This window comes from Siphateles boraxobius, unplaced genomic scaffold, assembly GCF_051911475.1.
Source record: "Siphateles boraxobius isolate OS27281-9 unplaced genomic scaffold, OSU_SipBor_1 50, whole genome shotgun sequence".
NCBI classification, from domain to species: Eukaryota; Metazoa; Chordata; class Actinopteri; order Cypriniformes; family Leuciscidae; genus Siphateles; species Siphateles boraxobius.
In genome coordinates, this window is record NW_027509142.1 from 1,498,589 (window position 1) to 1,524,648 (window position 26,060).

The 26,060-nt window shown below is 38.7% G+C and overlaps 2 protein-coding genes across 22 annotated transcripts in view; one reads left to right on the forward strand and one right to left on the reverse strand.

The window, feature by feature from the left end:
- The window catches only part of LOC143712705 (PDZ domain-containing protein 4), a 51,142-nt gene extending 39,742 nt beyond the window's left edge, over nucleotides 1-11,400 (forward strand). The window contains exons 3-7 of the mRNA XM_077204685.1: nucleotides 876-966; nucleotides 1,082-1,180; nucleotides 3,870-3,932; nucleotides 4,959-5,060; nucleotides 8,364-11,400. Coding sequence (XP_077060800.1) covers nucleotides 876-966; nucleotides 1,082-1,180; nucleotides 3,870-3,932; nucleotides 4,959-5,060; nucleotides 8,364-10,220 — 2,212 coding nt within the window. The 3' untranslated portion in view covers nucleotides 10,221-11,400. The remainder of the gene's footprint in view (nucleotides 1-875; nucleotides 967-1,081; nucleotides 1,181-3,869; nucleotides 3,933-4,958; nucleotides 5,061-8,363) is intronic.
- Nucleotides 11,401-11,579: 179 nt separating this feature from the next.
- The window catches only part of anks1aa (ankyrin repeat and sterile alpha motif domain containing 1Aa), a 127,801-nt gene continuing 113,320 nt past the window's right edge, over nucleotides 11,580-26,060 (reverse strand). For 8 of the 21 annotated variants that reach the window (XM_077204665.1, XM_077204671.1, XM_077204662.1 and 5 more), the window contains 5 exons: nucleotides 24,337-24,423; nucleotides 23,119-23,256; nucleotides 20,827-20,991; nucleotides 18,290-18,378; nucleotides 11,580-13,407 (listed from right to left, as the gene is read on the reverse strand). In XM_077204665.1, the coding sequence (XP_077060780.1) occupies nucleotides 13,404-13,407; nucleotides 18,290-18,378; nucleotides 20,827-20,991; nucleotides 23,119-23,256; nucleotides 24,337-24,423 (483 nt within the window). In that variant the 3' untranslated portion in view covers nucleotides 11,580-13,403. Of the gene's footprint in view, nucleotides 13,408-17,596; nucleotides 17,732-18,163; nucleotides 18,379-20,826; nucleotides 20,992-23,118; nucleotides 23,257-24,336; nucleotides 24,424-26,060 lie in introns of those variants that run through there. The other 13 variants (XM_077204670.1, XM_077204667.1, XM_077204661.1 and 10 more) reach the window with 6 other exon arrangements.

Here is a 26,060-nt window from a genome sequence, read left to right on the forward strand (position 1 = left end):
TTCCGCATTTGTCAATGAGAGCATATGACGTAATTTAGATATATTTTTAAGATGGAAAAATGCGGTTTTACAGACACTAGACACGTGACTTTAAAATGAAAGATTGGTATCAAAGAGCACACCCAGGTTCCTAACTGACGGCGAAGACTTAACAGAGCAGCCATCAAGTATTAGACGGTATTCTAGGTTATTAGGTGTGGAAGTTTTTTGTCCAATAATTAGAATCTCTGTTTTTTTAGAATTTAGTAGTAGGAAATTACTAGTCATCCAATTTTTGAGTAAAGTAAAGCAGAGATATCGTGAAATATTATTACAATTTAAAATAGCTCTGAATATATTTTAAAATGTCATTTATTCCCATGTTCTAATTTAGAACATACTTTAATTTCTGATCTATTTAATGCATCCTTTAAAAAAAACACAATATATATATATATATATATATATATATATATATATATATATATATATATATATATATATATATATGGACAGGCTATTTTGTAAGGACTGTTCTTACAATATATGTATTCTAAAGTTACAAAATATTGGTAACACTTTATTCTACAGTGTCCTTGTTTACACGTTACATGTAGTTACTGTAGTAATAACAGTAAATTATGCATAACCCTAAGCCAAACCCTAATTATAGTAATGTTGTAAATAATATTACTCAGTACATAAATGTAGTTATACTGTAACAAGGACACCTTCAAATAAAATATTTATTATACTTAGTGAATTGCCAGTTTATAAATCGATGTAAATTATTTGTCTAAATATTATATACGCATTACCTCAAATAAGAGTTGCACTTAAACTGCCTTTCTGTGACTTCACTATAAGTTAATTACAGATGTTATTGTTCTCCTCAGCTCTCCTATGGATCACGTGTATTATGACCCGACGGACTACTTTGACATTAGTCAACATGAGGTGGACAGACAAGATGACCTGGAGTACGAGGTCAACATTGTCTCTTTAAGTTTCCTCTACTACAAAATAAACTTATTTTAGCCTGAAATACCGGCAGAAGAGGAGCATCTTATCTCTGTTTCTCTCTCTCTCTGTTTTCCTCCAGGAGGTGGAATTGTATAAATCTTGTCAGCAAGATAAACTGGGTTTAACGGTGTGTTACCGCACTGATGATGAAGAGGATCTGGGCATCTACGTGGGAGAGGTGGGAAATGAGGAATAATGGGAATCTGCTGACCGATGAATTATGAATGAAGCCTCAGGGAGGATTGTGAACCTACGCCCTTCTGCTTTAGCATTAGATAAATCATTATTTTAAATAAAATGCCATATTAAATCCAGAACACCATTTCATCTCTCAAGAATTAGTGTATGTGCACAAGATAGTCCTACTTAAACAGGACAATTACATCATCTTTACATCATGGTCTGAATACTCGATTAAGATTGGCTGGAAGGTGTGCAATACAACCGTTTAATGCACAGGTAATTCCAAGTCAGTTTAATCACAGTTATGCGCTGTTTTCATTAAAGCACGGGAAACGTTGCTGGTTTTGAAGTAATTAAACTCACAACTTCGCTGTTAATAAAGAAAGACGCTGAACAGACACAGGTAATTCAGACACGCATCTCTCTCTCTCTCTCTCTCTCGATAGTGAATATAAATAAATACTATAATTCATTAATTGAAATAAATTTAATCGTATGCTCTTCTTTATCTCTGTCTGACTCAAAGCGGGCAGAATGCCTGATCTAATAACCATAATTTTTATCCTTCCGGTCAAATATTGCACTGCAAACAGCAATAACAGTTTTAAGTTGTCAAAATGACCATGATATAATCGTGATTATCCACAGCTAGCTGTGCATTAACCGATTTTAATCATCAAAGAACCTGACGCGAAGCCTAATGTAATGTTACATTTGAAGCACATAATTTTGTATTTAGTTTAATATGCAGAGACAAAGGCAAGCCATTTGTAGGCTATTTCAACATTGTAGGGTTATTCAAAAGATTGCTGTGTGAGCATCCCAACCAGCCCAACACTGGCTCAAGGTTTGAGGCGGCCATCTTGACCGGCCAATGGTAGGGAAACTTATTTTTGTAAATCCTGTTTGTTGAAGATAAAGCTGTAGAAATGAAGTCACATTAGAGCATACAGTATGTTTAGATTGCAGAAATTACCATTTTCAAGTCATTCAAATTTTTAAGAAATATTTCATATTAAATATGATATACAGATGCTGTCAATGATCTCATCATTTTTTAAAACTATTTCTGTTTGTGAAAAGAATGGAAAACTTGTGTACAGTAATGCATTTACAGTAAACATTTACAGGGATCTTGTGCAGCATCAGAATATATATTTTTTTTTAAATGCAGTGGATATACACTACCAGGCTGCATTAATACAAAACACAAAACAAAAACCCAGTAATATTGTGAAATATTATTCCAATGTAAAAGCTGTTTTTATGTGAATATAGTAAGGTGTAATTTATTTCTGTGTTCAAAGCTGAATTTTCCGCATCATTACTCCAGTCTTCAGTGTCACATGATCCTTCAGAAATCATTATAATATGTGACCCTGGATCACAAAACCAGTCTTAAGTAGCACAGGTATATTTGTGGTAATAGCCAACAATACATTGTATGGGTCAAAATTATACATTTTTCTTTTATGCCAAAAATTATTAGGATATTAAGTAAAGATCATGTTCCATGAAGATATTTTGTAAATTTCCTACCGTAAATGTATAAAACATTTATTTTTGTGGGTGAATGCAGCACAATCGCGAACATAAATGGACAACTTTAAAGGCGATTTTCTCAATGTTTTGATTTTATTGCACCCTCAGATTCCAGATGTTCAAATACTGTAGTTGTGTTTGAAAGTTTGGGGTCTGTAGGAATTTTTATTTTATGTTTTGGGGGAAATAAAATAAAAAAAATCAATACTTTTATTTATCAATGATGAATTAAATTTATTAAAAGTGACAGTAAAGACATTTATAACGTTACAAAAGATTCTATTTCCGATAAATGCTGTTCTTCTGAACTTTCTATTCATCAAAGAATCCTGAAAAAAAAACTGTACACAATTGTTTTCAACATTGATAATAATAATAATGTATGTTCCTTAAGCATCAAATCATCATATTAGAATGATTTCTGAAGTATCATGTGACACTGAAGACTGAAGTACATTTTTTTTTTTTTATCAAATAAATGCAGCCTTGGTGATCATTAAACATCTTACCGATCCAAAACTTGTGACTGGTAGTGTATTAAAAAATAATGCACTACTCATTAAAAAAATATGTTTCTGTAATGTAATAAAACCAAAGATAAATCCTTTTTGTGACTTATGCAATGCCATTGAAGACCAAAGTGACATATTTCAGGGAAATAATCTAAAAATAAAAACTTACAACAACCTGCAAAAGTGTGCTCCCTGACCTCAGCTGACTCTGATCAACTCTATCTAATTCTCAGCTCTTTTTTTATTCTGACATCGTTTTCTGATATATCCAGTCTCCCAAATGTGTCTCTTTGATTTTCAGTGGCATTGCATAGGTTGTGATCTTTACATTAAATGTGGAAAAGTTCTGATATGATTTATCTTTGTTTCATTTTTTACATCACAAAATCCACTATTTTAAGAGGGGTGTGTAGACTTTTAATATCTCTGTTTATATATATATATATTTTATGTTTTGACTGTTTGGAAGCACTTGCCCCCATAGCATATGGGACATGTTGAAATTATATACATTTACACTATGTACATTTTTGTTTTAAACGATTATTTGTGTATTTATAAAGCAGAAATAGCATTCCTGTATGGAGCAACCACCCCGTCGCTGCCACTGATTCTGTGTCTTCATTGCAGGTCAACCCTAATAGCATTGCTGCCAAGGATGGCCGAATCCGCGAGGGAGACCGTATACTGCAGGTACTGAAGCCAATCTGTGATATTATCCATCTGAAAACAGATTAAAGATACACTGTTCACAAGTCAACCAATAATCATCAACTTCCTTGATATCAACCAATCAAATTTTAGAGTATGGTTTAAGATTGGTGGCTTAAAAATAGGGATGCAAGATATTTCGGCCACCATATCGGTATCGGACGGTATATGTTCATTTTTAACGTTATCGGCCCGATAAGAACATTTTGCCGATAAATGTATAGTTTCCTTCAGGTGAGTCACTTCAGATGTGCACTGTTCACATAATGGTTTTGAATTGCTTGAAATATGATTGTAATCACTTCAAAAATGGAAAATACAGTTCAGTGCAACATGTGCAGCGCAAGTCCATCATATAGGCTACATAACATTATAATGAGAACATCATTATAATTAAGTGTTTGGGACATGGGTTTTAATGATGAGACTTTAGTTTTTGTAATCAGGCTCTCAAAAATGATATAAAAATTTGGATTTAGGTTTATAACCCAATATATCGGTTATCGGCTTTCAAACAAAGAATTATCGGTATCGGCCAAAATGTTCATATCGGCGCATCCCTACTTAGAAATCATTCTTTTTGATAATGAGCTACTAGATGTTGATCCTACTTGGTAAAATCATGTTGTTGTATGTTCTGCTTATTCATAACTCTTTCCAGATTCCATAATATGTTTGTCATTGTTTTTTAAAATAAGAGGAATCATAAATAAGAAGAATCATACATTTTACATCTGTCCTGAAGAACCTATTTGACATAACATATATTTACTTTTATTCCACAGGATAAAAAAAAAGATAAATAAAAAAAAAAATGAAATGACAATCAATGTTCAAAAGCTTATATACTGGTTCTTAATAAAACTCCTCATGCATCAGCTTCTTTAGGGCAAAATAAACAAATCAACAATAATAATACAAAATACAGATGATGCAAGAGTAATGTAAACTCGTGAGCACAAAAAGCATGTGTGATTTGACATGTTTTTCATGTGTGTTTGTGTTCAGATAAACGGGGTGGATGTCCAGAACCGAGAGGAGGCCGTGGCCATCCTGACCCGAGAGGACAGCACCAACATCTCGCTGCTCCTGGCTCGGCCAGACATTGAGGTGAGACTCACCTTGCATTTATAAACCGCAGTCAGATATCATCGCTTGATTCAATTCAGTTGATCGCTTTCATACAGAATATTCTTACTGAAGCAGGAGAAGTTCAAATGAAAAACATGTTTATTTATTATCTTTTGAATTGTTTTGGAGCATTCAGTCTTTATCTCACCAGTCACCGCATTCACATTTACAGCACAAACTCATAACTCGAGTAAATATAATTTCTTATGCTGTGAGGCTGTAGATGTAGTAGCAGCACATGCCGATTGTTTAAGTATTACTGAAGCTATTAATGACAACTAATTTGATATTCAGACATGATATTCAAGTGTATTATGGTCTGCTTATTCAAGCAGTAACGGACAAATGTGTTATAGTGTACAGGCTTCCTTCTGCTCTCCATTTACAAATGAAAGCAGACAGAAAAGGGCAGAGAAGGACAAAATCCCAGACGAGGAAATAAATTGAGAGAATGGAAGAGAGAAAAAAACACAAGGAGAGATGAGGACACATGGTTTGGCAGTCTTTTGTTCTACTCAAGGTCACACTTTAGAGAAAGAGACACACTTAGGACATCCCATAATACACATCCTCCAATAGTGAGTCACAATATTCATTTTATTTCCTTGAACACATTTCCAATGGCAGTCTGAGACATCGGCTATGTTCAGAATGGAAGAGTAACTGAACACTAGTATATACACTATATACTACCTAGTGTTTCTTTTTAATATGTGGAAAAGTAGGGATTAATCCATGATAAACATTTCAAACATTACACTGCAGGTTAAGTGAGTGACATCCGATTATCATTTTGGAAACTGTTATTTTGCAATTTTGTATAAAATATCTTAAAGGGACAGTTCACCCAAAAATTTAAATTCTGTCAGTAATTACTCACCCTCATGTTGTTCCAACCCCGTAAGACCTTCGTTCATCTTCGGAACACGAATTAAAATATTTTTGATGAAATCTGAGAGCTGGATCACTCCTCCATAGGCTTCTTGAGGGATTGAAACTTGCCGGCCTCGAAAAGTTATTAAAGACATCGTTAAAATAGTCCAAGTGACTACAGTGGCTCAATCTTAAGTTTATCAAGCGACAAGAATACTTTTTGTGCGCAAAAAAAAAAAAAAATAGCGACTTTATTTCAACTATTCATTTCCTTCTCTGTGGGCCTCGAGTCAGGTTACTAGTTTAACAGCGTATGATCTGTTGTTGTACGTCACACGCATCACCCACATGACCAGCGTTGGCCAATAGTGAGCCTACGTGTGACGTAGCTCTACGCAATTACACTACTGACTAGTTTAACTGACTCGAGGCCCAAAGAGAAGGAAATGAATAGTTGAAATAAAGTCGTTATTTATGTTTGTTTTTGCGCACAAAAAGTGTTCTCGTCGCTTGATAAACTTAAGATTGAGCCACTGTAGTCACTTGGACTATTTTAACGATGCCTTTAATAACTTTCCGAGGCCGGCAAGTTTCAATCCCTCAAGAAGCCTATGGAGGAGTGATCCAGCTCTCAGATTTCATCAAAAATATCTTAATTCGTGTTCCGAAGATGAACGAAGGTCTTACGGGGTTGGAACAACATGAGGGTGAGTAAATACTGACAGAATTTAAATTTTTGGGTGAACTATCCCTTTAATATTGGCAGTGTGATCAAATAAGGAAACACGATTAGTGTTTCATCCATCGCACTGAAATTGAAGGTCAGCTTAAATGAGCGAGAATCAAAATCAACAGACTAAGGACAAAAATGATAATGTCTCAATATCTGCTCTCTGTGTGTGAGTCTCTTCATTGATTGGTCCCAAACCTCATGGTCTGTCAGCATGCTTTAACAACCAGATTTATCATCTTTAGCCCTTGTGGAAGCCATAGCAACAGTCCGTATCACACTGGTAAATATTTAAATAAAATATAATGCAAACTCCCCCAAGGAATCACCCAGTTCATGAATACAAATAGACCAAAACAGCATTTGAAGTCTGGGGCATGTTAATGAAGTTAATTTGCCATGATGCTATTTGACACAAAAGCTGTACAAGAGAACAAGGTAATAAAAATCACAAAATGCATCTTATTTGTATAATAATCATGATAAACTGAGGATGCTGATTTTGAACCCAGAAAGATATTCATTTGTGTTTAATGTAACATACAAGTCTAAAGCCAATGAAGATGAAAATGCTTTATGTCCACCATTGGCCTGAATAAAACCCATTTGGTTCCAGTTCTGAAATAAAACTCCATCTTTAATTGAATTCAATATTTTTCTCTAGAAATCTGTCAGCTGTATCCATAGGGTTTGGGACAAAGTAAAAATCTAATTGAGATTCTTTAAAAACAGCTCATGGAAAATCATTACAACAAGCGATGAGAAAAAGATCCAATGAACAGTGAATGGTCAATTGGGAAATAGTCACTGTTTGTACAGTTTTAGGATTTGGGGTCAGTAGCACACAAGTGTGTGTGTGTGAGTATGGAAGGTCCAGATGGTGTGTGAGCCCTTGGGCCAGTATATTCCCCAGCACAGGTGGCTCATTTGAGAAACCTCTCACATTTAAATGACTCCTACAACAGATGGGAAAAGACCCCACAATCAGTTACAGCATCCAAAACTGGGCTTACATTGACAAACACTGCCCTCTGCTGTTCAAACAGGGACGTTTTAATGTGTTTGCTGCTGTTGACCAATCAGTTTCTACTACAAGTGCCTACTACACATTTAGAAGAAAAGGTTCTATATAGAACCCTCACAGGTTCTGTTAGGCGCTTCATTTACAGGCCAATTCACACCGCACAGACAAACGCAAAAAAAAAAACAAGTTTGCTGGGGCTTGCCGGATGTTACTTCTGTCGCCGTCTGTTGGTGTTGGTCAGGGTTTATTTTCACTCAAATGAACATGTCAATTAGTGTTTGTCGGTGTCTGTTGGGTCAATGTGAACATGACAGTTATTTTTTAATAAAATTCTAAACCCAACAGCCAACTTGTTTTTGATGTTCGTTGGCCTTTTTCTGTGCAGTGTGAATTTGCCTTATAGGACATTTTAAGGGTATCATCATGTGATCATTTTATGAATTAAACAGCTCATAAATGTGCTTTATCACTAGAAACGTATCACTTCTCCTTATATAGAACCTTTTTGCCATAAAATTGAGTCAAGAACCCTAGGGTTCTATATAGAGACCAATTGATCCTTTTCTTCTAAGAGTGCGGCATGATTTATAAAGTATTTTGCTAATTACATTTTTTTCTTCTCGTTTTCTATCTTCAACAATCCAAATCTTGGAAGAATGAGGCTGATGATCTGGATTTGGAGTTGAGTGTGGGCCTGGATCTAGAGGACTTGGAAAATGCCTCTAACTTACCCAGCCCTCAACACCAAAGAAAAGCGAGCTCCTTGTTGAATGACATCAGTGGGATCAGAGGTGGTCGCCCCAACTTGTGGCACACTGCCCTTAATAACAGCCAGGAGCTGGACAGCGGGGTGGGTCGGACAGATGAAAGCACGCGCTGTGAAGAGTCTTCCGAGCTGGCGGATGATCCCACCAGTGCATGTACCACCAATGCCACCAACACACCCGGCAGTTTGCGCAAGTTTCGCGCTGCTCAGCACGGATGGGAGTTTCACTACAGCAACGACTCGCTGCTAGGGCCGGATGGGGTGGGAGTGGCGGATCACGGGGTCCCTGAAACACTGGGCTCAGTGACCAGCAGAGTGCTCATGCCAGGTTTAACCGAAGAGGAATATGAACGTTACCGAGAGCTACTGGAGATCCGGTGCCTTTACGAGAAGAATGGAAACGCACTACTTCTTTTGGACGGGAGGAACCATGGCGCAGGAGGAGGCGTACCTGTAGACATGAATTGTAACGAGAGCCTGATGCAGCACGAGATTTCCCTTCTAGATGAGGAAATACGTCACCTGGAGTTCAAGTGGCGCAATGTTTTACGGGCTCAAAAGATGAATCAGTTGCGCCAACGCTGCCTAAAGGTCTGGCCAGCTGACGAAGAGGACGATGAAGAAAAAGGAGCAAAGGCGAGGTGTGGAGGTGCAGAGGCGATCCACCATGAACTGTCAGATATCAACGAGATCCCAGAAAGGGAACGCTCTGACAAGGAGAGCACAAGCGCCTATAATACTGGTGGGGAAAGTTGCAGAAGCACACCTCTGGCAAGCGAACGATACCCCTCGCCCTCCGCGGCGGGAGATTCCAGTGCCTCTGCAACCATGCGACCTCGGACGCCCCGTCACAGGACAAGCACAAGCAGGGAGAAGAACCTAAACACACCTTCTTCATTAGATGCCAAGAAAAAGAGTGAAGAACTCGGGGACAATAGAGACTCTAATCCAGCAACAAGGCTACGGTCAGTATCACGTAATGGCGGCAGCAGTAGGAAGGGATTGGATGGAGCACGAAGGGGGTCCCATGCTAATGGGACTCTCACTCCCGGGATAGCGAAAGGGGGAAGGAGTGCAGAAAACAGTCCGTACCTATCCCGACGCCACTGCAGTACTACGCTGCCTCAACGCTACCAGAGTTGCATGCAGTTGAGGGATATTGACAGTGCAGAAGTTCGAGACACCCCCGAACCGGTTCCTGCTCACTCCAGCACAATAAGTTGTGCAAACAGAGAATCCACCGCAACTTCTTTGATTATACCACCTACACTGCCTCCATCTTCACCTCGAATGGAGTGGAAGGTAAAGATCCGCAGCGACGGCTCACGTTACGTGGCTAAACGTCCGGTAAGAGACCGTTTGCTGAAGGCTCGTGCCATGAAGATTCGGGAGGAGCGCAGTGGGATGACCACAGACGACGATGCGGTTAGTGAAATGAAGATGGGACGCTATTGGAGCAAGGAGGAACGCAAACAGCAGCTCCTGAGAGCTCGGGAACAACGGCGACGCCGCGAGTTCATGATGCAGAGCCGACTGGACTTCTTGCGAGAGAAAGAGAAGGAGCAAGACTCTGGACCACAGGGACAGGCTTCCATACTGGAGCTTAGCCAGAAAAAGAGTATGAAGAAACGCAGCCGACGCATCCTGGACAACTGGATCACCATTCAGGAACTCCTGGCTCATGGGACCCGTTCAGTAGATGGGAAGAAAGTGTACAACCCTTTGCTCTCCGTGACCACTGTTTGATAGTTGGAGTGCAATTTGATCTTTTAACAAGGAGGGTATTTTGACTACAAAGTTTACCAATGATTTGCGGCTGTCTGATAGAGATGCCTAGCAGTTTAATTGAGAAACAATGATGATGAATATAAATGTACAGAGAAAAGTACAAGACAGAAAGGCAAACTGTCAAATGAATGTACATGGGACCAGCACGCATAAGTTGTTTTTATGCTTGAAATTTGAGTTGCATTCAGACTGTTACAATGCAGCGGTGGTCTTGAGCATTTCCAAACCAGATCAATACTTTAATTTCTTTCATAAACACTTTTCAATCGAAGAACATTTAATGATCAGAGAAAAACAGAGCAACCAAAATTCATTTAGGTTTAATTTAGGGCCTGTGCATAATCACCTTAGAGTAGTATTACTGTGACTAATAATTAAGACTAGTACTATTTCAAAAATCAGTTTCATCTTTTTTTTTTTTTTTTAACGAAGACCGCCAATCCTCTGGCTAAGTTCAAGTTGGTTAGAAACGTTTTTAAGACCATCATGTGTTTATAAAACTGCCCCCAGATCTCATGAAATTACCAAGTTAACCTGGTGATTGGTTATGAATTTGCTGCTGTTGTTTAGGCGCAATATGTTGTTTTCTTCATTGGCAAAATTATGAAAATAGCAAAAGCACAATAAAAACAACAACAATAGAATGAGCCATTACTTGTAGCTGATGAGTTCATTTCACAATTTTAGAAGCACATGAATCATTTAACAGAAAAAAAAGCAGACAACAAACATACAAAAAGCAAAAAAAGCTTCAGCACACAAATATTGGCACAGCGGTAATGTCAATTGTAAACACTGCCTTTGTCCAAAGAAAAAATATACGATTGTATATTTTTGTGGTACATTTGTCAACCCTCAAGGAAACACATCTGACATTATAATCACTCTTAAAACTAATTTGTTGTCAGCTTGTAAAATCACATTTGAAACAGTTTTTCTGATATTGTAAAAATGTTGCATGTTTTTGTCTGGGAAATATTTAAATTGTTGTGTGAAACTGTCGAGTGAAATTGTTGCCGTGTCTTTCTGTAATACAGATCATTAATATACTGTGTCCAAATGTTCATTTAACACCTTGCAAATCTAAAATGGGGGAATTTCTGTCCCTAAATGTTTTTGAATAAAACTTTTGCAACTTGAAGATCTTCACCAGTTATTTGCAACAACAAAAAACTCCAATACAGAAACAAAGTTAATGTTTGTGCTAAATAAAATGAGCTGAAGATGCTTTTGATCTCAAATACAAATGGACATTTATGTGCAAGAACCTTCATTTGGTGCTTGAAGTTATGGATAAAAAAATGACATGACACTGGATATCATCTCTTCATTTATTGGATGTACAATTATGAAAAATAATAATCATAAAAAAGACTGGAAGCCCAAGATTATTTACAATCGTTCTCTTTGATTCTGTGGCAAGGTCTCTCAGAGATACCATTGTCAGTCTCATGCTCACTTACACCATGATATGTTGAGCTTTAAAAAGACGTTCCTCTCTAGATATGACAAAACATGACCAAAAAGTAAACAAAGAAAAAAATACATACAGTACATACATATACATATACATATAGAGAGAGATATCTATAAAAGCATAATCATTCAAGTATCAAAAGACAGACCACCCAGGATTACTTTACAATCCAGTATTGTTTATATTTTAATCATTTAGCCATGAGTATGATCTGAACTGTCACCGTTGTATTCGCTAATGTGATTAGTTGTGCAAACACTGCGGCCGTTACAGGTGCTAGCATTAGCATCTGCTTGTATTTAGCACTGTACCCATTTTTAACGTACCATGTTAAAAATGAAGATTTAAAATAATCAAACTAAAAAGTACCAGACTTAAAATCCTTGTAAACTAGGGCTAAATGCATATAGGAATATTTCCCATCTAAACCTCATATTTATGCATTTTCTACACAAAATATAAGCACAGGTTTGTCTACGGCGGATGGAAATGCAAATTTAAACCTTCTCATGAGTTTCATTATAATTTTTTTGACATACCCTGCTTTCTGCAACTTAATCATTAAAAGGAAGGAGACAAACAGTTCCATTAAGAAACTCTACACATAAAAACAACTCGCTGTTGTTTGTAGTGTCACATTAACGCCATCATTTTGTAATTAGAAATCACAGTATACGTGTAAAAGTCACTACAAGTACCAAGATCAGGACTGTACCAATCTCATGCCATCATAAAGTTATTAACTAATCATAATAGTGTACCATAAAACGTCACAACACAGAGTATCTCCCATTAAACTGGCATTGAGTTTCTGTCAAACCCTTCCTATTGAAACTCGTACCATAGTTCACATTCCTTATGTTTGAATGGTCTTGCCCACATAGTTTAGCTTGACAGATGTTTGTACTAAAGCCAGTCGGTTAACTGACTTGAAATACTGACAGTAAGAATCAAATATCTCAACTTACGGATGGATTGATCTGAATTGGACATCAAAAGACAAGCCTGAACTCTCTAATCAGTGTTTTGGTGAACTAGACTCAGTGTTTTTAACTTTTTTTCAAAAAAGTTTTCAGACAAAATAAAAGCCTCTACACTCTGTGAGATGAAAGACCATCAGTTTAGACGACAAAATCACAGATAAAACACGAGTGTGTAGACTGTCGCTTCACAAAGAAAGTAAAACAAAACTCGACCGAAATCAAAGTGAAGAGAACGTCAACACTGGCTCTTGTTATCGCGTGAGGAAACAGTGACTGCTGCGTGCTTCGAAGTCTTTGAACACGTCTGAAGTCTGATAAAAGCAAGATGTGTTTCAAAGGGAGAGGTTTCGTTAAGTGTGGGAGATTTAAAATATTGTGCGAGCGGAGCATCGGACGGACATCTTTTGTCAGTCTTTGGCTCGTGTGTTAAATGGGATGGATGGAGATCACTGCAGGTGTGAGTAGTCTTCACACACTTACATATAACTAAATAAACAGACACACACACACACACACACACACACACACACACACACACACACACACACACACACACACACACACACACACACACACACACACACACACACACACACACACACACACAAGTGATGCTTCATCCACTGTCACGCTGTCATTGGCATCCCAACTTTCCTTTCTGTTTGGCATCCGACACACTGGTCAGCTACAGGGAGACATACACACACAGGGATTAAAACAAATCAAACAAATAAAGTGTGGGATCTAGTTAACATGCCAATACCATTTACAGCAGATATGAGAAAAGAGAAGAGAAAAGAAGGGGTAGAAAAGAAAGATGCTGTAGTACCAATAATTTCCCCCACAAAATCTTCTCCCCTTTGGACCCTAAAGAGTGCAATGGCTGCTCAAAACTTGTCTTGTTTATATTTATATTGTAATATATTTAGGCTGCCTGACTAGAAATCATACGTTACCAATGTTGACGTATGTTCTGGTGTGTAGCACACACAAGTCCCAACCAACTGAATAATCTACAATATTCTTGCTGAATATCCCGTTTCACTCAGAAATACATCCGATTAAAATGAGATACAAATGACATTTACGCATCAAATATCATGTGATATAACCAGGGCTTGACATTAACTTTTTTGCTCACAGACACTGTGGCGAGTGGTTTTCCAAAGTTACAAGCCACTCAGCATTTTCACTGGCCACAATTTTGACTTCGATACCATGGGGGAAAAACTGCCATATAGATATTTTTAATATTATCTCATAATTTGGCAGCAGGTTTATTAGGCTGCTGTCACTTTAAGACCTGACGCACATATCCATTACACTGTTACACATGCGTGAATACTCGAAAAGACTGGCATTTTGACATTATTTTGTGTATTTGCCTGTTTAAGTGCAATAAGCAGCGGAAAATAACTCTTTAGTAAAACTCTTGATAAAAAAGGTGTGAGAACATGGATGCGTCTCAATCAGCTCCCCAGGTCGTGAATCATTATATCGTATATTATATATTTTATATCCACATTGACTATTAGGCATTACGAACGGCTAGCCCTTGGGGTCCAAAGGGAGAGGACTTTGAGGAGACGACTGAATAATGCACGACAGAAGCAGCAGACTGACGTAAAGGGACAATTAGAAATGTTTCAGGATGAGTTAGACCGGATGAGATGCTGATCATAGGTCAATAAACACAACTTAAACCTTTGATACTGAACTTATTCTGTCATCACTGTACAACGGTCCTTACTGTAAAAGGATGCAACAAGTAAAACTGGCTGCCAGTGTGTCGTCATATGAAAGCCAATTTCAGCCACACAAAGAACATGATGCTTGGGTAAATCATAATTATGACATAAAACAGTGAATTTATGAGGTCATAATTATAAGAAATTATGAGATAAAAAGTCGTAACTGAGATATAAAGTCATAATTTTGACAAAAAGTCAGTTATTATGGCTTCTGTCCTATGACTTTAATCTCAATTTCGACTGGCCAATTTCATCTTTTTGAGTTTTTAATCTCATAATTGCATCTTTTTACATAATTTATGATTTAGTGAGTCAATATAATTATGAGAAGTAAAAGTTGTCAATTTCAACTTTTTATATCATATTTATGATTTAGTATGTCACTTTCAACTTAGTCTGGCATAAAAAGTCAATTATGACAATTGCGGCATACTACCTCATAAACATGATATAAAAGCTGAAATTATGAGATATGTCAGGTATAACTTACCAAAGCATGTTCTTTTGTTTCTTATGTGGCGGATGGGCTTCCATATCATCATGATATTATGAATGCGGTGACATTTAGTTTGTTCCTCTGATAAGAGTTATGTATTTGTGAATGCACCCATATTTTACATGATCGCAAGAGCATTTTTAAAGGGTTAGTTCACCCAAAAATGAAAATGATGTCATTAATGACTCACCCTCATGTCGCTCCAAGCCCGTAAGACCTCCGTTCATCTTCAGAACACAGTTTAAGATATTTTAGATTTAGTCCGAGAGCTTTCTGTCCCTCCATTGAAAATGTATGAACATTGTGTGGGTGACATCAGTGGGTTAGTTAGAATGTTTTGAAGCATCTTAAATAAATTTTGGTCCAAAAATAACCAAAACTAGGACTTTATTCAGCATTGTATTGTCTTCCGGTTCTGTTGTGGATCCGCGTTCAGTGACGCTGCTGAGGTAAGACGCTGCTGACGTGTGTCTGGTGCGCCCGAGCTTCGTTTACAGTCTGAGGGAGACGCACGCTGGAAACAAAACAATCTTCACAAACATGTCTAAGGATTTCCACACAGAGGAAGACTTGCATTTTTTTGCCCAGCCATATTTATTTGAACCCGAATACACGGACGCACCAGATACACGTCAGCAGCGTCTTACGTCATCAGCGTCACTGCGGACTCATGAACGCGGATCCCCAACAGAACCGGAAGAGAATACAATGCTGAATAAAGTCGTAGTTTTGGTTATTTTTGGAGCAAAATGTATTTCCGATGCTTCAAAACATTCTAACTAACCCACTGATGTCCAATGGACTACTTTGATGATGTCTTTATTTCCTTTCTGGACAAGGACAGTATACCGTCCATACATTTTCAATGGAGGGACAGAAAGCTCTCGGACTAAATCTAAAATATCTTAAACTGTGTTCTGAAGATGAACGGAGGTCTTACGGGCTTGGAGCGACATGAGGTCGAGTCATTAATGACATCATTTTCATTTTTGGGTGAACTAACCCTTTAAGGCTTGTGAAGAATACATGAACATAATTCCACATTTAAATCCCAAAGTAAAGAAAACAAAAGACAAAACAGCTTTTCTAAACCACAATGGCATTTGATCTTGTACGAACCCATGTTTACTACAACACTGGTTTTAGTCAGCATGTACATGTACATTTGACTGATTCCTTGACGTCAGAAACATTTTGAGCTGGCGATCTGCTCAGACACCTCTTTGTGATTTGGTTCAGACATTTAGGCCCAGCCTGGTCTGCTAACTCAGACTTAAGACAACACATCATATCACAGTGCTAAACGCAAATCCATATACTGGCAGCAAAATTACATTTACAGTGAGGTACTTCAATCCCAATTCAATTAACTTCTACTGTACTTAAGGAAGCTTCTGCCAGTATGTTAGGATGGACAGAATGTGTAGCATCAATTAGATGTGCATAGTAACATAACAGGACTAATAATAATCCATCTAGCCCTCACAGTCTATCATAATATTTTTAGATGTCAGTAATTGAGCTATAAAAAACACAAACTGCAAACAATGCTTAACATCTGATAATTTACTCGCACTTTCCATGAAAAAGGGTACAAAATGGGGCTTGACTAAAACTTATGGATACTTCACCCAAACATGACATTTTGTCATTCCTCATCTTCGGCACACAAATGAAGATATTGTTAACCAAATCTGAGAGTTTTCTGTCCCTCCATTGACAGTCTACGCAACTACCACTTTCAAGCCCCAGAAAGATAGTAAAGACACCATGAAAGTAATCATGTGACTCCAGTGGTTTAACCTCGATTTTATGAAGCCACGCAAGTGCTTTGTTTGCATTTTTGTTTTCATTTGTGTTCCGAGGATTAAGAAAAGTTGTACAGGTTTGGAACGACATGAGGGTGAGAAATTAATGACACAAATTTCATTGCTTTAAAGTCAAGCCATTTTAGTATTCTTTGCATTAAAGGGAGAGGAGGTCAAACTAAATACTATACAGTTATTATAGGATTATTATACAAATATGATTACTTTATTATGAATTCCTAAATGTTGGGACATGTTTGAATACGGTTTAAAAAAAACGATTCATGTGACGTGGACTTTAAAAAAAAATAAAAAAAAATAAACATTAAATAAATTACATATATAAAAAAATACAAATAAAATCGAGAATAAAATAAAATAAAGATTCAGTTTAATTGAGCCTCACCTCACTGCTGGCTAGTTTTTGGTTCGTGGTTATTCATAAACTTACCCTATATTTCTTTAACCCTGTTTTTCTTACAATAACTTTGGTAACAGGGTTGAACAGCTGACGAATGCAGTCAATGATAATTATCTTACAAATAATCTCATTTAATTTTCTATTTTTTATGGTCCAAATGATGTAACAATTTTATGAAAAACTATTATTTAAAAAAAAATTAAGAGTAAATACAGTGCACTCAAATTATGGGACATAGCTAAATATATTTTTGGCAATTAATTATCATAATTTGGTAATTATTCATTCAAGTCAAATAAAACACTTCTGTACTATTTTGACTGTTGGCTAAATGTTATGTAAATTGTGAATTTATTGCTCAAAAAAAATTTACGGGACACCAAAATGTACCATATTCATGGAAAGTGCCTTTAAGGTAATCCTTGGAAGTGTTTTTTTTTTTATTTGATGCTACATGTTTAGTGAAGTCCAGGCGTTTGAGCTGAAACTGAAGAGGAGGAGAGTCTTCATCAGTGTCTCATTGCGGTCGAAGCCTGGTAGAGACGAGCACCACAGAAGGGAGGAAAAGAAAGAAAAACTAGTTAAGAGAAGAAAAAAAGGGTCAGTGTGAAAGACGGAGGTAGAGTCCTTCGAGCAGACCGGAGTAGGAAATGTTAGTTTCTTGATGTTTGAAACAGGAAGGTTACAGGACAGTACTGATGAGATGTTCTGGTCCTCAGCACTTATACTTTGGTTTCGGGACAGGTATGATACGAACTACAGGCTCCTTAACCTACAGGGCTACGTCAGGACAGAAGCATGAGGACGCTGGGAAACGTGTTTGAGTGAGACTGTAGGCCACAGGAAAGGGTTGTCGGACAGCCAGAGCAGAACTAGGCGTCAGCACCGTACGAGACAGACGGAGAAGGAAAGGCTGAATGGAGAAGTGTCTTCCGAGTGGAGGAGAGCGAGGAGGGAGGAGTTCGGTCAAGTCTATCTAGAGAGTGAAGGCACAGAGCAAAAGGAAAAGGTGTGTGTGTGTGTGTGTGTGTGTGTGTGTGTGGAGGACGTGGAGGAGAGGAACGTCCAATCAGAATATGGTGGTCTCGTACTTGGTGCTGACGGTGCGCTTGGGATCTTTGGAGTCCATGATCCAGGACGCACTGCTCTGACCGGGAGGGTCCACATCCAGCGCGTCCACCTGAAAGAGCAGAGTATCAGAGAGCCGTCAACACCAGCCATCACTGAGATCTCACTACTGAGAGATGTTTCCTTCACAGGACTGTCACTGCTTCTGAATAACACCTACAGCTTTTAAAAGGAACGTTCTTGGTTAAAGACAACAACATTTGAATTAGTCAAAAGGTTGCACTTTATTACCATAAATTAACATAAGGTAACTGCATTGGTTAAGGTTAGGTTTAGGCGTAGGTTCAGGGTTATTACCTAGTTTTTACACAGTTATTATAATTACTATAATAAGTACATAGCATGTACATAAAATAACGTTTTTTGACAAGTGTATGTAACCCAGAATATTCATTGAATTGTTAAGGAACCCCATATTGCATCTAAATACAGTTGAAAGGTTTGGTAAGGTTTTTAATGTTTTTGAATAAAGTCTCTTCTGCTCACCAAGGCTGCATTTATTTGATAAAAAATACAGTAAAAACTGTGATATTGTGTTTTTTTTTTCCCTTTAAAACAACTATTTCTATGTGAATATATGTTCAAATGTAATTTATTCTTGTGATCTAAGCTGGATTTTCAGCATCATTACTGCAGTCTTCAGCGTCACATGATCCTTCAGAAATCACTCTGATATGATGATCTGATGCTCAAGAAACATTTATTATAAAACAGTTGTGCTGCTTAATATTTCTCTGGAAACAGTGATACTTTTTTCAGGATTCTTTGATGAATAGAGACTTACGGAAGCTATAGAAGAATAAAACATTTTAAAAGATAAAGTAATTGCGACTTCTCACAATTGCGAGTTTACTTTATATCTCGCAATTCTGACTTTATATCTCACAATTCTGACTTTTTTTCTCACAATTGCGAGTTTCCATCTCAAAATTGCGTGACGGTCACAATTGGGAGATATAGAATTGCGAGAAATAAACTTGCAATTCTGACTTATCACGCAACTCTGAGATGGAAACTCGCAATTGTGAGAAAAAAGTCAGAATTATGAGATAAAAAGTCAGAATTACCTTTTAAATTTTTTATTCTGTGGCGGAAACAAGCTTTCATAGAAACTTTAAAATAACAGCATTTACTTGAAATAAAAAGTATTTTATGTCTCTAAACTAACATAAAAAGTATGTAATCTATGGTGCGGATTAGAAAAAACAAACAAGAAATAGCTGTCACAGCCTCATTTGAGTGTGTGCTTCCTCACACACCAGCAGGGGGCTCCACAGCACTATACGTATGTGTCAACGCACAGGTAAAAAAAGATCCGGTACACTACAGCAAACGCGGACTAGATATGGATCTGCCAGTAAGTCATAGAAAGAGAGGAACATGGGAATTGGAGCTATTGAAGTGACGAGGTGAATGAAGGACGAGCTGGACGAAGGAAAGATGGGAACTGAGCAATGGAAAGTGTAAAGAATAATAAGAACAAGAATACAGCAAGGTGAAGCTGAACTGAGAGGATGAAATAAGAAACAGTGTTTCTTATTTCAACATGTATAAGAAACATGTAAACATTAAGCAATGACTGGACTACAAATGCAGACACAGACAGATGGATTTGTGGAGGATCATTGAGCTCTAGGACTCAGTGGGTTCATATGTTTACTGTTTTTATGATTGATCCATCGTTTGAAAGCAGGCATCTATCAGTGGATATATTAGGGATCCGTGTGTATCTGTGTAAGCGCTCCGTGAAGAGCATCAAAGATGTCCATTTACAACATGTTTTGGAAGCGTTGATCATTGTAGCCAATCAGAGGCATATGTTGTCGTACCAAAGTCGGTACTTTTGACTACACTACATCTAAGTTTCAAATATAGAACAAATTATAATAGTCGAATACTTATAATAATTAGTAGAGTAAGCTTTTAAACTTTGCATATGTGTATGTTCATGTAGCTCATGTACTGACAGCGTATTCTGGCTAAAAAACTGCCCAATTAGACCCCGTTTAAACCTGGTGAGCTTAGATGGTGAACGTGATTTCACCAAGTACCACATGTTCCTGGATCAACATCTTTGTTGATCCTGGAACAACTTTCAGATCAACCAATCAGAGGGACAAGTTTACAGGGACAAGTTTACAGTTTGTGTCAAGTTTAGGCTTAGAACCAGGGTTCGGTGCTTCAACATCAGTGTTATTCACCATCATTTCCTAACATTATGAGAAGAGCTCTAGCCAGACGAGATTTAAACTTTGTCGACTGAAGACCGTTGTCTTGGTACGTTATTCCTCTCCGAAACAAACTTGGGAAGAGACAACAAACTAACCACACATCAAACCTGGTGTAAAATCTGAAATCGGACCAAAATATCGACTCTAACGTTCAACCTTTTGCGCAACTGGTAAAAGCCTGTGCAACCTGACTGGAGGAAGCTGTGTAGGAGCTGTTTCAGGGCTCAGGATATGTGTGTGTGTGTGTGTGTGTGTGTGTGTGTTCTCACCCCTGACTTGCGCATGCTCCCTCGTGGTTTGGGTGTGGGTCTGCTGCTCTTGGTCTCGATGATCTCGGTGTTCTGCTGCTGTCGGGTCCTCTGGGCCTGCAGTGCCAGCTGATAGGCCACTTCAAACGCCTGTCCCAGCGTCAGAATGATCTCGTAGGTCAGGTTCTGGCGGGAGGCGGACACGCAGAGATTAACTATGATGATGGAGTGCTTAAATGGCTATTAAGAAACTATCAAAGAGCTCAAACGACCTTGATCCATCTTCATAGGTTTCTTAAATGGCCTCATCAACAGAGTCATACATCAATAAATTTCTACAAGCCTCCACCATTATACTGCACTTAAGAGGCATTTTAACTCATAAAGTGTGTAATGGCAAGCTTAGTTAAACCAAGTAGTGTAATGAAGAGCAGCTTTTCATATAATTGCATATAAGACATCATTGAGTCTCTGAAAAGGGAAATAAGCAGTATTTCTCATAGTGTGCATCTTTGAGACGCCGTGAAGTGTGACACAAATATTTAATAAAATTCAGATTTTATAACTCAATTGTGTGTTTATATCTCATTGTGACTGAAAAAAACTTGTTTTATTGTGTGGCGGTTAAAATGTAAAAATGTATTGTAAAATGTAATGTATTCCTGTGATCAAAGCTGCATTTCAGCATCAATACTTCAGTGTCACATGATCCTTCAGAATTCATTCTAATATGCTGATTTGATAAAGAAACATTTATTATTATCAATGTTGATGAAAATTATCAACCATTTAGTAACACTTTACATTAGCAATACATTTATTTTTATTTTATTTAACCTTTATTTAACCAGGAAAATCCCGTTGAGATTACTAATCTCTTTTTCAAGGGAGTCCTCGCCAAGACAGCGGCACAGATCACAACAATTCAGTACATTACAGACAATTTCATAAGACTATTTAAAAACAATAGTTTATTTATTACCATTGTTAAATAGTTTATTTATTTCATTTATTACTGCATTAATCTTTGTTAATGTTAGTTAATAAAACGTCGTTTATTGTTTGTTCATGTTAGACTTTTACAGTGCATTAACTAATGTTAACAAATACATTTGATTTTAATAATGTATTAGTAAATTTTGAAATTAATATTAACTAAGATTAATAAATGCTGAAGTAGTATTGTTCATTCTTAGTTCTTGTTAACTGAAGTAGTTAACTAATGAAACCTTATTGTAAAGTGTTACAGAACATTTATTTCAAATAGAAATATTTCAGAACAAATGTCTATACATTTACCTTTGATCAAAACTTAATTGCACTTTTCATTTTAAAAAAGAAACTAAAATTTATTTTCAAAAGATGGTTTTGTTGTCTTTATTGTTAATTATTGCATGACTAATATAACCTCTTAACTCAGAAATAAAAGCTTATAGCTATTTATGAATCACCTGAATAGTCAATTATCAGCTCTAATAATGGCTTGATTTGTGAACTATGAAATGAATCATTAATCGCAGCTTTACTAGAGTCATGCTGTAAGTGTTCAAGGTCTATTGTGTCTGTATTGTTCAGGCTGCTGTATGATCAATGTAACTTTAATGGGCTGTTGCTAACAAACTCTCCTATAAAACTCTTTGTGATACTATCAGAGTCCTGGCACATGGCCCATGGCTCTCTCCACACCACACACAGAGAGAGAGATAGAGAGACACAGAGAGAGATAGATAGAGATAGAGAGATACAGAGAGAGAGAGAGAGAGAGAGAGAGAGAGAGAGAGAGAGAGAGAGAGAGAGAGAGAGAGAGAGAGAGAGAGAGAGAGAGAGAGAGAGAGAGGAGAGATAGAGATAGATATAGATAGAGCTAGAGAGACACAGAGAGAGATAGAGAGACACAGAGAGAGAGATATATATATATAATTTGTATTAATTACTCTTGTACAAATTAATTATATTAATTTGTACATTTAGATTTAAGTATGTTATAATACTTTACTATTTTTATGTCTTTATAACTATTCTATGTATTACAAGCTATGGCAATATTGTTTGATGTACAGTCATACCAATAAATCAATTTTGAATTGAATTAATATATATATATATATATATACTGTATATTAGAGAGAGACACTCGCAATGTCCAGAAAAGTTATTATGAAGTGTGCTTCTCAAATGGGTCATTACAGACAGCAAGAAAAAAGAAAACATCAAAATGCAGAAAGCATTTTTTGCAGAAGTTCTGTAAATCAGCATCTGAGACTGAAGCCCAACAGCTGAGAACCCCTGGAGCGCTGGTCATGTTTGTCTCACCACGTCTACGGTGCTGAACACATGGCAGTAATGATGGCTGCTCTGCAGATCTTTAGTGATGTAAGCGAAGGTGCAGAGGTCCTCGGGGTCCTGAGCCGCACACGAGATGTTACGGATCTCATGTTCTGCGATGATGTTCTGCACACACAGGATCAAGATCATATTAGGAGACAGAGCCTCGACAGCAATCACAGAAACACTATCACCCACCAAAAGCGTGTGTATTTCAGCAGTGGCGTGTAACGCAGTCACTCCTACTAGCCACGCTGGCGGCTTGAATTTTACATATAATATATACATTATTCAATTGTAGTCTTTTTAAAAGGCATTTGAAATTATAAACTAAAAAATACAGATTTTTCAATATTCATAATGAAATATCTGAAACGTTTCCAATACTCATTTTCCACAGAATAGATACATGATACCAGCTGCCCTTTCTCTCTCTCTCATCTCTCAAACAGCGAGTGACACTCAAACCCGCCTCCACTCACTCACTCGTTTCATTTGCTCCAAATGATTATTGTACATAATTTTACTCATTTCTGAAGATTTTGCACTCACACCTAAACTGTGGCACATAAAGCTGCCTCTCAGCAATAAATTGAGTTCTCTTTTGCTTACTAAAAGTCAAATACACAAATAATGTCAAAATGCCAGTCTTGGTCAGTATTCAAGTAAACACAGTCAGTTATGTTTTAAGTGAACGTAAACAGTTGAAAAAAGAAAACGCATGTGTAACAGTGTAATAGATCTGTGCGTCAGATCTTAAAGTGACAGCAGCCTAATAAACCTGCTGCCAAATTATAGAGATAATTAAAAATATCTTTATGGCAGTTTTCCCCCATGGTATCGAAGTCAAAATTGTGGCCAGGGAAAATGCTGAGTGGCTTGTAACTTTGGAAAACCACTCGCCACAGTGGCTGGTGAGCCAAAAAGTTAATGTCAAGCATCAGGATCAAAACAACTTAAAACTTTAATGAATACCAATAAATATAATCAGGAGCCCCTTCAGAGACCCGTGAACTTTAGCAATGCGAACATGACTCAGAGCTCAGAATCAGCCAGTCTTAGTTTATCACTGTTTATCACTCATGTGACCCCCACCCCCCCACCCCCCCCACAGAAATGTCCTATGAGCCAGAGGGGTTTCAGTTTAATGAGCGGCTGTTTATCTGCCTGCCCGGGGCGAACGACAGAGGAGGATGATGTCATCACCTTGTTGGCAGCATCAATGAATTTCACACCCTTGTACGTGATGGAGAGGACGATGGTGGGGATCTTCCTCATCTGTTCTGTCGACCTCTGAGAGAGAGAGAGAGAGAGAGAGAGAGAGCGAGAGAGAGAAAATTATAGAAGGTTTGTGAATATAACGCCCCAAATATTTCACCACAATTTTTTTTATTACCATTTCATTTTAACACTATAACCAACAGGACACTCAGTAATCTGGAAAATTAGTGCACTGGGAATCATATTTTTCAAATAAAGACACTAATTTAAGTTAATATTAACATTCGGCCGATGCTGAATTAAAAAAATACCAAATATTGTCCGATATATCGGTCGAACATTCATTTTGTCCCAAAGTACTCATGACTGTAAAACAGTAGATCTTGATCAAGAGCTTGGGGTTCATTAGCAAACATCTAAGTGGCCTGAAACGATGACTTTACGTCGCGCAGGTGTAGAGCAGTAGGTGGTGTGCGGTCGAGCAGGTGTCGAGCAGTAGGTGGCGTGCGGTCGAGTAGGTGTCGAGCAGTAGGTGGCGTGTGGTCACACAGATGTCGAGCAGTAGGTGGCGTGCGGTCGAGCAGGTGTCGAGCAGTAGGTGGCGTGCGGTCGAGTAGGTGTTGAGCAGTAGGTGGCGTGCGGTCGAGTAGGTGTCGAGCAGTAGGTGGCGTGTGGTCACGCAGGTGTCGAGCAGTAGGTGGCGTGCGGTCGAGCAGGTGTCGAGCAGTAGGTGGCGTGCGGTCGAGTAGGTGTTGAGCAGTAGGTGGCGTGTGGTCACGCAGATGTCGAGCAGTAGGTGGCGTGTGGTCACGCAGATGTCGAGCAGTAGGTGGCGTGCGGTCACGCAGGTGTCGAGCAGTTGGTGGCGTGCGGTCACGCAGGTGTCGAGCAGTAGGTGGCGTGCGGTCACGCAGGTGTCGAGCAGTAGGTGGCGTGCGGTCGAGCAGGTGTTGAGCAGTAGGTGGCGAGCATGTCGAGCAGAAGGTGGCGTGCGGTCACGCAGGTGTCGAGCAGTCGGTGGCGTGCGGTCGAGCAGGTGTTGAGCAGTAGGTGGCGAGCAAGGTCGAGCAGAAGGTGGCGTGCGGTCACGCAGGTGTCGAGCAGTAGGTGGCGAGCATGTCGAGCAGTAGATGGCGTGCGGTCACGCAGGTGTCGAGCAGTCGGTGGCGTGCGGTCACGCAGGTGTCGAGCAGTAGGTGGCGTGCGGTCACGCAGGTGTCGAGCATGTCGAGCAGTAGGTGGCGTGCGGTCGCGCAGGTGGCGAGCAGTAGGTGGCGTACGGTCGCGCAGGTGTCGAGCAGTAAGTGGCGTGCGGTCACGCAGGGGTCGAGCAGTAGGTGGCTGCGGTCACGCAGGTGTAGAGCAGTAGGTGGCGTGCGGTCACGCAGGTGTCGAGCAGTAGGTGGCGTGCGGTCACGCAGGTGTAGAGCAGTAGGTGGCGTACGGTCGCGCAGGTGTCGAGCAGTAAGTGGCGTGCGGTCACGCAGGGGTCGAGCAGTAGGTGGCTGCGGTCACGCAGGTGTAGAGCAGTAGGTGGCGTGCGGTCACGCAGGTGTCGAGCAGTAGGTGGCGTGCGGTCACGCAGGTGTCGAGCAGTTGGTGGCGTGCGGTCACGCAGGTGTCGAGCAGTAGGTGGCGTGCGGTCACGCAGGTGTCGAGCAGTAGGTGGCGTGCGGTCGAGCAGGTGTTGAGCAGTAGGTGGCGAGCAT